We start from the raw sequence: 18051 nt of genomic DNA, 5'->3' as shown, positions 1-18051 counted from the left end.
TTTTTTTTTTTTATTATACTTTTGTGATAATGTGATGTGTTGCATTAGAATATTTTTTAGGATATGAAGTACTTTATATATATACATTTAGATATCATAGAATGTATTTTCGAGTGTTCTATAAATACAAAGTCCTTTTAATGGATTTTCCTTCCAAACGATTATTTGTATCAAGTAGTTTCTTCCTCAAAGAGAAAATTTTTCTCTAAAATTTCCCTTAATTCGGATTATTCGAATAGGTACTTTTTATAAGTTTTATAATTACATCTAAAATGGAATAAAAAGATTGTAGAACTTAATATGAAAATATTATCCATTTTAGCTTTTCTACTTTATGTAATGAAAAGTGTTATCATCATACAAACTATTTCTTTCTCAAAAAATAGTTTTAAAGGTAAAAATTTATTAGGATTTTTTTATTCGTTTCAATTTAAAATAAGATAATGTAGATTATAGGATAAACATTATTTTAGATTTTCTTTTTTCTAAAAACTATAGGCAAGAAAAATACATCATATTTATATTTCATTAAAAAAAATTGAAACTGATAAATAAAACAGATTAAATCATAATGGACTAGTTTTTCGCTTGATAAAATGTAAGAATAGGTTAACTTTACTTAAGGTATATAGGTGCCATTAGTTAACTTTATCGAGGTTAATTGTTTTCTGAAGACTTAAATCTTGATCATAAAATTAAGAATTTTTTAGAAAATGGATAATCGATTTGATTTTATAATAGGTTTGAGTCATTTATTTATATTAGTTTAAATTACATGATATTTTTTTTTCCTTGTTTTTATCATATAAAATATGATTGCGTTTTGTGAAAAATGTATACAAAACGTTAACGCAAAATTAAGTATATAATTTTATAAGGAATCTGTTTATTGTTCTTATTCTTCGCTTTTATAAACGTTATACGGATAACTTAGTTATTATCGAAGCAATAGATGCGCCATTTGTTTCTTATATCTTCTCTTTGGCATGATGCCAATTGTTACCGATGATATGAAGTTGGATTCTACTTCATAGGAAAGGTGCCATCGATCCTAATGAATCGTTACGTTTTAAATGGAACGATACAGAGTCGTTAATAGCTGAAAATTCGTGGAATGTTTCTGATGTAATATTTTGTTCTTCGAATTTTAAGTAATAAAATTTACCAATAATTACACATACACATATATATTTTTATTCGATATGTAATTAAATGTGAAAGCAATATCGTATGATTTTATTTCTAAACAATAATACAAGTAGAAAGAAGCAAAGTAAAATTTAATGTAATAATAATAAGAGAAATAAAATCATATCATTTCTTACATAATAAAATAGCGACAAAATTAAATTTAGCATATATAATATATATATATTATAATATATATTATAGTATAATAATATATAATATATATTATAATTAAATATACATTGAATAATAAAATTCAGTTTTATTATTTTTCATTGCAAGATTACTTTAATAAATTTCAAATTTCCTTTAATAAGTTTCATTAAAATGGAATAGAATTTCATCAACGTTCATATTACTCATTACAGTGAAAGGAATTCCAAGTTTTTTCATTTATTACTTTAGTTTTTAATATTTATTATTATTGTATTATTAAAGTATTATTATGAAAATTATTATTATTGTAATAAATAAGACAGGAGAAATCATTCAGAATTTTAGTACATTTATTTGCACAAAAACCATAAGCGATTTATCAGATTTTTTCAGGAATTTTTTCTTGTCAAATACGTCAAGTATTTCTCTTTTAACCATTCATACTCTTCCTGTTGACATATCGTAAAATCCAATATAGTTCTATTAAAATATCGACCACATTCGACTTTGATATTCTCGGAATCGATGTTCGAAGATTATAACATGCTTGATTGAGATTTCCCAAATGGTCTCACGTTAATATCATTTCTGTCAATCGTCTTTTGGATTCATATTTTCAAAATAAATATATATGGCTAACGATACAAAATAATAATTCAATTTCGAATATGATTTCTAAAGGATTTTCTATCGATAGATTTTTTTTAAAATTTATATTTTAACATGAATAAATAATTCAGTAGTAATAATTGTTGAATATAAAGATGGTTTATTTTCATGAATTCCTAAATATAAGTTCTAAAGTACGTAGTCTTACAAAGAGTTTAAGAAGAATTAGTTTATTTGCCCTTTGCCCTTATCATCTTTGAACAGGATATTGATTGTGTTGTGGTTCTCTATTATCTGCTATGGTCATTAGCCCATGAATGACTGTATAAACTTCGATATCCTAAGAATAGTTTAGAACGAAACTTGTTCATCATTCTAGCTCCATTGATGACATTCTCCATTGAGGAACAGCATTTAGGTATGAGAAGCTAACGCTGTATTGAGCGTTATCCACATGTTTTATTAACATGATTTATAAAAAAAAATCTGATTTCTATAATAGCATGATAATTTATTACTTAATATAAATAAATTTTTTAATTTTTATGAAATTTAACTTTTTGTAATCATGCTATTATTATATCGTTTTATTTTATATCAATGAAAATTTTTTGTATAGTGATAAAAATATTAATCATATATAAATTAAAAATAATTCAATCGAGTTACAAATTTTTACCAATTATATTTTTCTTTTATCGATTATATTTTATTATATAACAAAATAATGTTTTTGAAAGATTAGATTACTTTTTATATTAATTTTAGTAGTTACAAATTTTTGTTTTAATAAATAAAAATAATTAATTATATATGAAATAAAAATAACTCGATTGAATTATTATTAAATTAAAATTTTTATGAATTTTTTTCATTAGTTATGTTTTTTTTTTTTGTTAATCAAATAAAAATCTAATTAAAAGCTTTAGAAGGATCAGAATTTCTTATCAGATTAATTAATATCGTTTTACAAAATCTTGTTTTAATACTTTTTAAAATCAGTATTTTATTCAGAAAATTTCAATCTATTATTTTCTGTGCCAGTTTGATAAATATACTTCTAAAGCAAGTATGTTCTAGTTCTTTTAAAGCGTAACATGCAGAAATGCGGTTTTCAGACCGTTTTTCTTTACGAATTTAGCGAAGCTATTTCGAAAGAGCAAAAACCAGACAGGTACAAGATTGAAATCGACAAAACCATTCAAGCGTGAAAAACTTTTTGCTTCGATCAAAAATTTTTGTTTTGAACTATACAAATTACATTTAATAACTATTATATTTATTTCGAGATGAAATTTATTATGCAGTAATCTAATGCAATTGATATAGTTTTTTATTTTGATTAAAAGTTTTCATTTCGAAATAGATTGCATCGTTTATTTCGAGAGATCGTTTATTATTCTAATAAATTTATTTCAAACGAAATTGGATTTTATATTCTTTTTGGTCCAAAACGGGTGATTTAAACGGGTATTATAGTAGTTTATATCTGTCCCAGTTTTTCGTAGAACAATGTATTAATGAGAAGTATTAATGAAATATTTTGTGTATTCGAAATAATTGTCGTAAACGAAACGCTGAAAATGATTTTGTTTTTTTTGGTATACTATATATTTAAGGAAATAATAGATTTGCGTAAAGTAATCTTCGTGGATCTTATATACGGCAAATATCAATTTCACGAGGATATTTTTACTCTAAAATATTAGCCTAGGTGGATAGTGAACAACTGATCGGTATTCGCATTTTTTATGGTCGACTGTTATGATTGGCCCATTTTAGAGCCAAGATGTGAATGCATTATCATTTATTACATAGAGTATATTTTTATATTTAAAATAGAAAAAAGTTTGAAAGTTTCAGTTCGAAAGTATAATATTTTTTTTATAATTTCTTGCATTCTCTCTTTTTCTATATTTTTGGCATTTTATAGTTTCATAGTTTTATTAAAGATTCAATAGTGATTCGAAGCTATAATTTAATTATCATAATTTTATAATGAAATTATTTAAAAAAAAAGAGAGAAATAATGATAAAAATCTAGTTTGGCAATAGTTTGGAAATTACGAGCCACAATTCATTGATCGAGGAAACTATTGTTTAATCGATGAAGGTTAAATCATATAGTATATATATTATAACAATGAATACATTTATAAAACATTGTAGCATTAATCATAGAAACGTGATAAGTTTTTAAAACGAATATAATTTTGAGTATAGTTTTTGGAAATAAGTTAAGCATAAAAAAATTTGATTAATGTTAGCATTCGAGATTGATAATGGAATATAAATTATATAATTATTCACTTTTGAAATCGTTAAATTTATCGGAATATATCAATTATATAGATATACAAAAATCGATAAATTGTCTGCAAATACTATCGGTGAATATTTATTATTATTAAATTTATATTAATGAATTTTGTAAACTTAAAATTCTCTGAAATGAAAATTAACAGGTCAGATTTTATTTTGAAATATGTTTACCGAATTCATGTAATTTTTTTAAATAAACTACAAACAAAATGAATTATATTCGTTACGTTGCAAAAAATATTCTTGAAAATAAATATTAGTATAGAATTTATACGTATATTTTAAATAAATGTTGCATCAGATATTTCGTTGAGTAATCAATATGTTTAATGTGTTTTTTGAAGATTCATTGTACTATAAATAATTTTTTCCGTGGTTTTATCGACATTGCTTTGTTTTTGCTTGAATTGGTTTTTTAATTCGTTCTTCTGCTCTGTAATGTATCAGTATTTCGTTCGCTTCACGGTCGAATTCATTCCTATTCTCAACAATTCAAAAATAACTATAAAGATATGCCTGTGCAGCATTTTTGAATGATTAAAAATTGTACTTTTTATTTAACTTTAATACTTTTATGAAAAAATTTAGTTACTAAGTTATGTTTAGTTACTAAGTTAATCATTTGGGCAAAAATTTAGGTAAATTAAAAGGATACAAAAATGTAATAGAACGTAATAGGTTTAAAATTTTTTTAAATTTTATACATAAATCTAATTTAATCTATAATAGTAATAGTAATATAATAGTAATATAATATGATAGTAATATAATAGTAATAAATTCTAAAACATTCATTTATTACAATATTCAATACTAATTTTAGGATATTTTTTTGTATTTTTAATATTCTAAATCTATATCTATATTCTATATCTATTTTTTAAATTATAGGGATTATAGATATGAAACAATTTAACTATTCCCTACATTATCACGTTACGTTCATTAGCATATATTTCAACATTATCAATATTATCCACAATCAATTCTTGTCCACATTTGTAATAAATTTCACTATTGAAATCATATATTAGTTGAACATTAATGTGGAATATAGGAATCATAATTTTATCTTTCACTACCTTATCTACAATATCATTATAATAATATTCATTTAATCGAAAATTTATATTAATTCCTAATTATTTGACACTTGCCCTTAGACAACAATTTACATAATTTACAAAATGATAGAATAAAAAGATATCGATGGACTGGAGGTGTTAACGATGATACGACGATACAATGCTTTATTTAATATATGTCAGTTATTTAATGTATATCAAGGGCAAAATGTATTTTTGTCCTATATGCACAGGATGATGTGTAGACTTTAGAGCTAGGTCGAGGCGAGGTTGGTAGTAGTCGAGTATATTTGAAGTGAGAAAGTTCGATCCTCTCCAACTCAGAAGTGGCGTGAAGATTGAATCGTTGAAATCTTCTTGGCATCGCTATGGATGCAAACTGACACCTCATTGTTCCCAAGATGCAGATGCACCAAATAAACTTTCGAATTTTAAACTTCTTTCTATGTTAGACATTAAAGTTCATTGAATTCGTCAAATCGACGAAGGTATTTGCTTGATTTTATAAAGATACACGTGTATCTAGTTTAATGTGAAGGTAGTTATAAGTAGATGTAGAAAACTTGTTTATGGATGTATTCTTTGAAAGGTAATTTTATGTTGTAGCATTTTATGAAAGAAGGTATTTCTATATTGATTTATTTTTACATTATCTATTATATTTAACGGATAAATAATATCATATATACAGGATGATGATATATTCATGGAATACTTTTGAAAGATCGAAATAAAATCAAAATAAGATGATATGCAAAAATTTCGATTTGGATGGATTTTGTTTTTTGAGCAATTGAATTTTGTAAGTAAATATTGTGAGATATTTTTTGAAGAATGGTAAAAGATACGAGATAGATCTGTGTGTAATATAATGTCTATAAATAAATAATTTGAATTAATATTTCAATATCGAGATAAATCTCTTTTATATCTTTCTATAATCATATATTAATACAAATGTAGATTTTTCTCTAGAGAATTAAATTCTAGATTTGAAATAACATGATTTCCATCAAGATTTAATTTAATAGGTTGGAAAAGGATTTCTTCAAATAGCATTTCGATTGTTTAACATTCATTGCGTATGCTTGGATCCAAGTTGGCACGTACTTTCATCTATAGCTATAAACTGCCAACCAGATATTGAAATCATTTCTGTATTAAATTCTACATTAAATTTATTATTGCTTAATGTTAGTTCGAAACGTTATAAATATAAGTAGTAATTTTATTTTTATAGATTTTTAATTAAAGAATTCTTTAAGATAATAAGATTTTAAGTTAATTTTTTTTGTTTATTTTTTGAAATATCTTCGAATTATAATTTGTATTCATATTAAATCTCATGCCAATTTTGTTATTTTTATACATTTTTAATTGAAAAATTATAAGCTAACTTTTTTATTAGAATTAGTTCAATAGTTCAATATTTGTATCTGTATAAAATTTTATTAATTTTATTATTTAAAATTAAAGTTGTAGATATCGATAATAATTTATAATTTATTTTTATATCATTAGATTTTCTATTAGAATTATTATTATTTTTTTTTCATATTTTTACATCTTATAGAATACATAATGATTTCAATTTTTTGGCTAGTAATATGTATGATACTTCAATTCAATTTAAGTATCAGAAATCTTGCAATAAACAATAATTAATTTAAGGTATACATAGATAGATAGATAAGCAAACTTTTTATTTTTTGTTGGATCATAACATAGCTAATATCAAAATCCAATTAGTAATAAATCAAGTGATATCAACAAAGTTTTACGAACTTGTATTGAAGAAGCTTTTTACATCAAAGTTTCTCTAATATCTTCTCTAATACTTCGCTAAATGCAATTCCCCATCCTCTTTATTTCTCAATTATAGCTAGCTAGTCCATAATCTCTATGAGTCCAATAATGTGGAAACAACCGAACTATAGGGCTAGAATATCATTGTCGATGTTGCACTACTTCAACGATGAGCTTTAACATCGAGCACTGTTTCCGTCTTCGGATCTTGTTCCAATTATATTGGAATCATATTGAAACGTTTCATTGGTTTGTAATTTCGTGTATTTTCGTATATTAGTTTATAAATATCATATTTCATATGTAGCTGAATCTTTATATTTGTCCAACTTTATATTCAAATCCAATATTTATTATATTTTTTTAATAAGAAAAAAAATCTTTTCGATTCTTCATTCAAAAATCCAATATTCGTCGCCAAATATTTCTTACTGATTTTCTTTCTTCATAATCATGATTTTTCAATAAAATTTCTTAAATTTATTTCTTAATTTTATTTATTTGAGCTCCGATTTCAAATTGAGAACTTATTCCTTTTTTTCATTAATTTTTCTATTAATTCCTATTGAAAAAATCGAATTTAGGTTTCATTATAATGATCCATTGGTAAAGTGATAATATTGCCAAAAATTCGTATTAAGGTATTGAAGATATAATAATAATTCACAGTAGTTTTTAAAAATTTGATCGAAATGTTCAGCATGAAAATCATGCTTTGAATATTTTATATTCGCATGGTGCTTGACAACTGTGATAAATGTCGAAAATAAAAGCCTTGAACAAGCCAATTTGAATTGTAGAATGCTTCTAAATCATATTCAGAGTTATGGCTTTTATTTTTAATTTTAGATATATAATAATTTCGATAATTTTTACATTATGTAGTTTCAATTTTTCTATTTAATGCATTATATTTTTAATAAATTGGTGAGAAAAATTTAATAGATTTAAATCCACGAAGATTTTTATGGCCATAACAAGAAAATATATCTGTCAATCCATCTGAAAAACTGGCGTTCCAAGTGAACTATTATTTTTTATTTGAGGATAAGATTGTACATCGTCTGTTGCAATCATATTTTTCTTCTAATTTCAAGTGATATATCCTCCAAATAGAAAAGCAAAATAATATTTTCCGTGAAATATAATAACTCGGCTCATTTTTTGTGATATATGGTCCAAAGTCAAGTCATAGATTTATCATTCTATATTTCACTGAAAATTGATATTAAAAATTATTTTTAATTTTAACATTGAAATTTTCACTAGTTCAATAATAAGACTCATTGTCGCCATTGTTATTAATTATACATGTACAATATTATTGTTAATCTGTTAATACAAAAAATATAAATCAGAAAAAGTAAGTTAAGATATCAAAATAGAATAAATGAGATATCAAACTTTTTTTTTCTGATAATAGTGATAATAATTTCTGAAAATTAAAAGACAAAAGAGAAATATCTTGATAATTTAATTCATTGAATAATACTTAAAAATTTTCATCATAGTTTCGTCATATCAAGATTATCATTTAAATGATACTTTAAATTTATGAAAAACTTGCTAGACATTTCCTATTTCACTAGGATTCTAAGGCAAGGAAATGTTTTCTCTTCTTCAGGACATTTACAAATAGTAAAAAAGCAAAACGAACTCGATTTATCTCTATCGGTTCTTTGAACACAAATCAGACGAATCAGTGAGTCGTGCTACTTATTGGAAATATAGTTCTGTATTTGAAAACAGACTCTTGATAGTTATCCAACATTTGGAATATAAATCTTTTGAGAATAGTCGTATAAAGCAATCGAGCAGAGAGTCCATTGAGACAACAAGGCTAATATTCACAACAAACCTTTGATATTCGCAACGAAGCATAGAATCGATCATAATCCATTTGTATATTTCTAACTATTATCCAATTCATTTGACAATTTTGAAAGGACTTTGAATCGAAAAGATTATTTTGAGATTTATCAAGTTAAGGAAAAAATAATGATAATTAATTTCATTATCACAGAAGAATTTGATAAGAATTGTTAGTTATAAAGTCGTTATAATAAAAACGCGTGAACATCTTAGAATATTAACTTAAATTTAGAAATACAAGAAATGAATATAAATTTTTAAATAATGAATAATGTTAAATAAAATTGAAATGCAAGTAATCTTTATTTATAAAAAATTTTTATTTTTTAAATATTATCATTATTATTTAGGTGATATGATATGATATAACTTTGACTTTTTTCATATGTTATAATACATTTTTATTTTTGCTTTTCATCATATATTTTTTATTTTTTTTTTTATATTAGATTTAAAATATCATATATAGATATAGGAAATTAAAATTTTTTTTTTGAAATAATTTGATTAACGAAGTGCTATATATATCACTAAATTACAGCAGGTACCATTAATTTTATAATAATAGTAATTTACATTACTATTTTATAAAATTTTATTCGTTCATTTATAAAATTATTATTTAATATTTTACATTCTTTTTGTTATATATAAAATCGCAGAAACTATAGTTGCCTATAAAAGTAGCTTCTACAATTGTAAGACGAAGTTTACTCTGTGAAATAATGAGATGGATAAAGCTTTTGGGATTTCAATGTTCTCGAAACCAAACTTTGACTAATATCGTATTCATTCGTTAAGTCGTGTTGAAGTAGTGAATACCTATATTACAACATTTTGTATTAATGTCCCTAGGGTTATATTTAATACACATGATTTTACAGAAAGTTTTGTAGGTTGTTCATGAAGAAATTGTTAGAAATTTCGTTCAATGAATCATATTGTTTGAAATATTTTTCGTATTTTTTTTTAATATTTTCTGTTCTCGTCTAGGATATTTCTTATGATATATTTTCGTAATCAATGAATTTTTATCATTTATAATATGCTTTTATCATAACAAATAATATTTCAATTTTCTTTTTTCTTAATCAGCAAATTTATAAATCATATATACTATAATCATATATATACTTTTTACTAGATTGTACTAGGTTGTTACTAGGTTGTACTAGGTTGTACTAGATTGTACTAATTAATAATTTTTAATTTCCATTATTTTAAATTGCAAAGTCATTGTTAAATCTTAAGGTATAATTACGTGTAATGTTTTAATCATATGTAGGTTAATAAATGTAACACAATAGCTTGTAATTAAATGTTTCATATTTTCTTCAAATTTAAACATTTTATTTATGTACATACATTATATAAGAAATAATTTAAGAAACACACATTTATTATCGTGCGTATTATTCGAAGAATTAATTCTTCCTATCTCGTAATTTCCTCGCTAATAAAGGTCATATCCGTTCTAATAAATGAATAATTTTAACCATTAAATATCGTGGCATTTTATATAAATGAATTCTGCTCAATTAATGCAAAATCTATTTATTTTAATCGTGTCCATCTTATGAACGTGTCCATATCTTTAAATATCTTTTTAGATAATTCATAATCAAACAAATTATATATTTAATTTTCAGACTAGCTTTCTTGTACTTTAAATAAATCGCGAACAGAAATACAACTTGGCTCTTGCGGAAGTTTCATGTTAAAACTTCCTTTTAGAACTCGATGTTTACCAAATAAACCCACAATATTAATTTGTCATATAACGGGGAGTAGCGAGAGATATTATCTAGTTTCTGAATTTCACGGAGAAATTCTCTTGTATCTCTGGGTATTACATGTATCTCTGAAAATATTATATGCCTACGTATATGTGTTATAAATTTTATCTATTCTTGCGTAAATTTTTTTTTTAAACATTTGATCGTTGATTAGTGAATTTTATATTGGATATGAAAATAAAGACGTGTACGTAAGAAGAATAGTTTTTAAATTGGTACAGTGAATCAGTCTTTTACGTAAACTCAATTGTCCGATTGATCTAAAATTTTTGCTTTATTTAAATTAATGATTTCAATGATGGTATTGTTTTTATTATAAAAGGGAAATATTTTATTAAATCAATTCTATCTTTATAAATAGTAAGTAATTTTTTTTGCTCCCTTTATTGCTTGTTATTTAAGTAATTTATTACTGTTATTTATCTTGATAATTCAGTTTTAATATTATTATATTTCCCTCAAAATTTTTTCATTTTTATTATTGAAATATTAAAATTATCATTGAATAATGATAATTTTATATTTTGATAAATTAATTATATTTCTCACAATATAATTAATTTTTTCAATTGAATTTTCATCATTTATTTTCTTTGTTGAAAAAATTATTAAATTAATTTTTAAATGAAAAAAATGTAATTATAAATAATTATTTCAATTATATCAAGAAATCAAAATTTCAAAGGAAGCATTTATGTAAGCACGATATTTCCAATATAGAAAAAATAAAAAGAAAAATGTTCATTTGTACACTACAATGCTTTGACTCTCAAAAGGACAATTGACGTTTAATAAATTCCAAGGTAAATAAACTTTTGATTAGACCTTTTAATGGGCCACTTTAAAGCCGTTCTCGATGTTTTCTTCTTTTCGATTACCCCTGTCTATATATTTCCAGAACAAAGAAGCCGCTGAATCAGGCAGTCACATGCAACACAATAAGCGAAATTTAAAAATTCGAGATCATTTCATGAACTCGCGTATCAATTTTGATTGGATTTTTAATTATCACCACTTAAGCTTCATTTCTCGTGGCAAATCTCATAGAAAAAAATCTAATTTTTTCTTTCATCATTAAGTCGATAGTTGATCATATTCTAGAAAATCGTTCATAAATTTCTTCATAAACTGTTCTAATCGATTGATATTATATTTTTCATATTGTTCAATATCGTTTTTAATTCTTTTTGATTCATAATTAATTAATTAAGTTGTGATTATTGAAATTTTTCGAAATTTTTTAAAATCTATAATATTTGTATTTATTTTAAAAGACAAAATTTCGAAATATAAATACATTGTCTTTTTTTCTTTTGTATTCTATTAGATACATTAAATGTTCAAGCTTAATTTTCTTGCTGTTAGACTTTTAACAAATTTTAATTTAATATTTTGAAAAAATTAGATTTCAAAAATGGAATATTTATCAATGTTATTATATTATTTACATTAGAAACTGTCATTTTTAGTTATCATTAATGAGTAACAAACAAGTAGGAGTTAGTATGTGTAATTTGTGTTATTATCTTTAAATATCATATATTAATATTTAAAAGTATATTTTTCATGTGAAAATTTAAAAAGAAAAAAAAAAAGAAAACCAAGAAAGAAGTTAATGTTGGATTGTTAATAACCTAGTTTGTACATAAAGGTTTAAAATAAATAAAAATGTGTTATATTCTTCCAAGCTTAAAGCAAAGAAAAAAAAATGGATGCGTTCATTTTCACCAGTCTATATAGTATCGGCCTATAGTCTCATGTAGTATTTTTGCTTAGAACGGTTTCCTTTGATTTCCCTCATTGACCTAATTGACTGCGATCCCAGAGGTTTCACTTTATGATTGGCCGATTGTCGGTTGAAAATATCGTACAAATATTTTTATTTCTCATCTTTTTTTTTCATATAAATTCCATTTAAAAATTTCCTTTTTGTTCATTAATACTATACAAATATATTTCAAGTGAAAACTTATAAACGATTCTTTAATTTTTCAGAATGGGTATTTTTTAGAAAGAACGGATCTGCAAAAAATAATAAATAATTGGTAAACATAGGAATTTTTTATGAGAATAATGAGAATATATACATATAATTATTGTATTTTTAAAAAAAAATTTTTTTTTTCATAATGAAATAATCAATAGCATATTATTTAACAATTTTTAGTTTTAGAAGTAAAATATCTTTACCTCTAAAATACATAAAATTGTAACAGTAATGTTAAATTATACTTTCAAATTATGTGTTATTTGAGATAAAAATATTGTGGAAATTACCTGTTCTAAATAAGAAGTTTCAAGACACGAAAAGCATAATTTTACCTTCGATAACAAAATTATTCATATTGTAGAGAAATTATGATGTTCAAAAGTTAATTCAAAAGGTAATATTTGCCATTAATCGATCGCCATTAGGTAACAACGAGGTGTCGATAATTTCTTGTAAAAAGTGGGACATGGGCGAACAAACCTTCGTATTGCTTTTTTATGCGGTTAAAAATTGTCGAATTATCGAGTTTTTGTCAACAAAAATTAGAAAATGTCAATTTGTATAATCCATTTAGTATCAGATGACGGGAAAACGAGAAAAAAATTCTTCGAGATTTATATCTCCGAACATTGATGAAAGTATAATATATACGTTTGATATTTTCATTCCATATCGTTGAATATATTTGTTATCTACTTATATAATATGATATATCCTTAGGATTTCAAGTTATTTTTTTATTTATGGAATGAGAAGAAGACAATTCTAGAATTTCAATGTATATAATGCATACTTTCGTTTTGAATACATTGGAATATAAAGATTGTTCCTGTTGATGGTATCACGAGATATGTTGAAGTCAGGTTCTGCTCAGTTATCGTCTCTTTAGTTCTTGACACGAATCTTCAAGTATCTAGGTATGAGCTTTTTCACGATAGTGCGAATACTTGTTGCTCAACACTTTATAATCCATTTTAATGAGATGGATTTTGATCTTCTGTAAATGAAAAATTTCGATTCATTCGATTTATTTTGCTTGATCGTTTATGATCTTGATTTAAATAAAATACACGTGAAATAAATGCGACGAAATATTTCATAAATCTATATCATATACTTTTCATCTTTTATATGAAAGCTTTGAAATTCAATCAGTTTGGTATTATTCAAATCTTATCCATTTGGTTATGATGTGAAAATATATTCATGTCAACTCTTTGAATATTTTAGAAATATTAGTAGTATCGTAACATTAGATATTTTGACAATTAGATATTCTTTTTTGTAGAACTTCGTGAATTTAAAAACTATTTTCGATTCTTTTTTTTTATTATTTATTATATTAATTTTTTATGATGAAATTTTTTATGACTGAATCATCATTAAAAATTTCATCTTTTATCTAAAGTTAAATAATAATTATAACAATAAAAATTAACTTATCACGTTTCGTTTGCTCGTTATTATTATTAATTATCGCTTGTGATTGAAAAATTTTCTAAGAAAATGTAACTATATTATAATTTATCGCGAGAAGTAATATGATACTTGTTATGTCGGTTATAGGATCTGTCTGGATAATATACCTCACTGATCGCCTTAACAATTTATTATTTATCGCTTCTCTAGAGACGCGTTCCAGAGCACTATGAATTATTAGCTGTTGATATACATATATTGTATACGTTTATACTATGTCTTCATCTCGGATAAATACACAGAATCTTACAGGCTAAAACAGACTATCTAAATACATGAGGAATAAAATAATAAATAAATTACATTTTTTCTCTTATAAAGGAGAAAAATAAATGAAATTCTTTTTATTAACATAAATTGACTGATTAATTTTTTTAAATAAAAATTTTTTCTAAAAATATAAATTTTCAACATAAATACTTAAAATATAAATATTTTTTAAAACATAAAACAGGAATCAATATATAAATTTTATAAAATTTATGATCATATTCTGATAAATTATCCATGTTGAAATGTTTTTCGTACGGTTCATAAATATTAGTATATATGCTGATTTCGTACATTAGTTTTTCACAATCGTTCTAGAGTAAGACTTATCAAAATTAAAAAAGTAACAATCTGTTCTTCATTGAATTTCATTTTTGATGAGTTAGAAAAAAAATTCAGAGAAACTTGCATCTGATTTGATATAATTATAATTTATCGGATAGGAAATGAAACAAAAACAAATATAATAAAAATAGTTTGCTTAAAATTCAATGATTTATACAAAACAATAATTAGTAAAAAGATTTTATTATTTTTTAATAGTCTTTTTACGTATATTACATTTTTTAATATTATCTTGACACGAATAAGAGCATATATCTTCTTCAACTTAATACATGAAAATCAGTTTAATTTATATACTTATAATCTAGATTATAAGTTGGATATTCCTGACACTTTACAATTTTTATATTATAGTAGCGGAATGTGGTCTGGCATTATCGTAAAATAGTATCGCTTTTCTCGATTTTCCGGATCGTTTGTTTTTTATGGCTGTTCATAAACATTTTAAGATTTCATACTAAGTACACACGTAAATTCAATTGGGTAATTAACATCCGTTTTCAAATTTTTTTCTCTATTTAGATGGTCATAAATATGTACAAATTACTCTTATTCTTTGTAAATTATATTCTATCTATAATTTTTATGTATAAAAGTTAAGATAACAAAATACTTTGGTAGGTTTTTGTTACTTTTGCTTAGGTATTCAATGTTAGTATCATGATAGTATACGATTCATTGATTGAAATAAGTTGGAACATGTAATCTTTTCGTAGTAACTTTGTATATGTACCTTTTAGAATGAAACTGTATATTTTTTAGCCGTAAAAGTACAAAGAATGTTTCATATTGCAATTTCTATTAAAAAATGTATAATTTTTAATAGAAATTATAGGAATATAAATTATTGATAAGTAAAATCAAAATTATTTAAGAATAATAAATGATTGCAGATAAATAATTGTTTTAATAATTATAATATTTTTTATTCTATTCTAAATTTAAAAAATTATAATTAAAAAATAATTTAAAAAATAAAAAAAAATAATACAATTTTAATCATATTATATGTATTTGTAATTAAATTAAATTATACTTGTATTAAATTTACATGTTTCAATTACATGTGTGTATTAAAAGATTAATTTCAATTGCAAGAAAGAAAAGTATCTATATATAATATATATAATAATCTTAAAATTAATAATTAATTAAAAAAACATGAAATTTGAATAAAAATATCTTTCGTAATTCGTATTCATAATTTATCGCGCGCGAAATACTTCTCACTACTGGAACCTAGAAAAAACATTTATGTAGCTTGTTTCATACAAAAAAAAACCTTACCTCTGTTATTACACATGTGTAAACGGTAAACGACACGTTAAATTTAATCAAATCAAAATCGGTGACCTAGATATTTCTCTCGCAAATGCACATATTTTGGACGAATCGATTACGTAACTCGATTACTTATCGTATTTGTAGAGATGGCGTGCTCGAGACAGATCGAATCGCAATAACGCGTGGGCGGCTCGATCGACGGGCAGAGATCGTTTGGTGCATTATGGTTTTCGCGAATTCAATGAATGCGCGCGTGGTTAACATACGGCAAATTAGCCAAACCGATATCGGCATGAATACACCTTAGTTGGCCGCGGTCAATGCTGATCCAGTCATTGCGTTTATGCTCGCATAATGGGAACGAGGGATGGGTCGTAGATGAAGTTCTATGGCTGTGATTATGATTATGTTTGTGGATCGTAGCTTTAACTTCTTTGGGTGATATGGCTGAACAGTGGAACATTCATGATCGTTCATTGATGCCATGAATGAGCTATTAGAGAAGTTGAAGGGATTCAAAAAGAGATATCTCCCCACCAATAAGATTTTGTTAATAGGGTCTGCGATGAAGCAGTGGTTCTCAATCTGTCGATTGTAAATTGATAAGAAGATTATGAAATATTTTTTTTTTTTAGGGAATATATTTGATTATTTTTAGTTAAAATTAAATATAATTATTGCTTTAGAGTAATGGAGTAATTTTCAATTTATCAAACTTTGTAAAAAATGTTGTAAGAGAGTATTTTTAAAAATATTTGTTAGAAGTTAGAAGAATAAAAGTTAGAATAATAATTATTGTTTGAAGCAATAGTTATCAATCTATGTAATGTAATATGTAAAATGTAATGTATGGATTGTAAATCAGAGTTTTTCCACTTGATTTATTGTTGTTTTAGTTAAAATAATCACATTTTTGTATTTTAGAAGAGTATCAATAATATTTTTATTAGTTAAATTGAAATTAGTCATTTTATAGAGAAACAATTATTTTAATTTTCCTTATCTAAAGGAAAATTATTTGAATATTACAAAAAAAGGTCAGAATTTAAAAAAAAATCGCGAAATATTTAGAGATATAACGAGATTATAAAATTTATTTAGAATAAAATGTAAAAATTCTGACTGTTAAATGTCAATAATTCTAAAAATGTTATAACAGTATCAATTTTGTAATCAATTATTTGTTACTATGTTATAGTATCTTTGAAGAACTTTTAACTTTACATAGTTTGTTACATAGTTTGTAATTGAGCATTAAATTGTAACAGTTATTGCATATTCAAGTTCATTGTTTAAATGTAAAGAGATTTAAAAGATTATAAATTCCAAATTTTTAGTTACTTTAAGGAAGATGTATAAAGTTCAAAAATTTATCGAGTTTAAAGTTGTTTGAATATGTTAGTGATATACGCACATTACATTCATGCATGAAAATAGTTCTCAAGAATGTAGGTGGCGCGATGGAGTTCCTAGAATATAAAATGAAGTACTTTCTAGAACTATATTCTTCACAAAGTATCATTATCAGAGCAATTTTTGCACGATAATTCACTAGTTAATAATTGAGTTAACAAGTTGTAAATTATAGGTATATAGGTTCGAGAAAAAGTTAAATTGAGAATCTCTAGTTTGGTGAAAAAAAGCATTAAATATTTTTATCGATAGAAATATATTTCCCACTAGTCTTTTACAACAATCAACGTAACATTGTTTCAGTATTTATTATTGGTAATTTATTAAATTTAAATTTTCTTTAACTGCATATAATCCGCTGCAATAAGCTGCTTAAGTTTATCAATACACATTAAAATTGAAGAAGGATTGTTTTCTGCAATCGTCTGAAACAATG

The 18051-nt window shown here is 23.8% G+C and overlaps 1 protein-coding gene across 12 annotated transcripts in view; it reads left to right on the top strand.

The window, feature by feature from the left end:
- Positions 1 to 18051, top strand: part of LOC102678780 (peripheral plasma membrane protein CASK) — a 241295-nt gene that overhangs the window by 4203 nt on the left and 219041 nt on the right. The window contains exon 1 of one of the 12 annotated variants that reach the window (XM_031513038.1): positions 5915 to 5949. The exons of the other annotated variants lie outside the window; for them this stretch is intronic. Within the exon in view, the coding sequence (XP_031368898.1) occupies positions 5930 to 5949 (20 nt within the window). The 5' untranslated portion in view covers positions 5915 to 5929. Of the gene's footprint in view, positions 1 to 5914; positions 5950 to 18051 lie in introns of those variants that run through there. 12 annotated transcript variants of the gene reach the window in all.

This window comes from Apis dorsata, unplaced genomic scaffold (assembly GCF_000469605.1).
Source record: "Apis dorsata unplaced genomic scaffold, Apis dorsata 1.3 scaffold_563, whole genome shotgun sequence".
NCBI classification, from domain to species: domain Eukaryota; kingdom Metazoa; phylum Arthropoda; class Insecta; order Hymenoptera; family Apidae; genus Apis; species Apis dorsata.
Note: the sequence above shows the minus strand (reverse complement) of the source record. Positions and strands in the feature narration are given on the sequence as shown.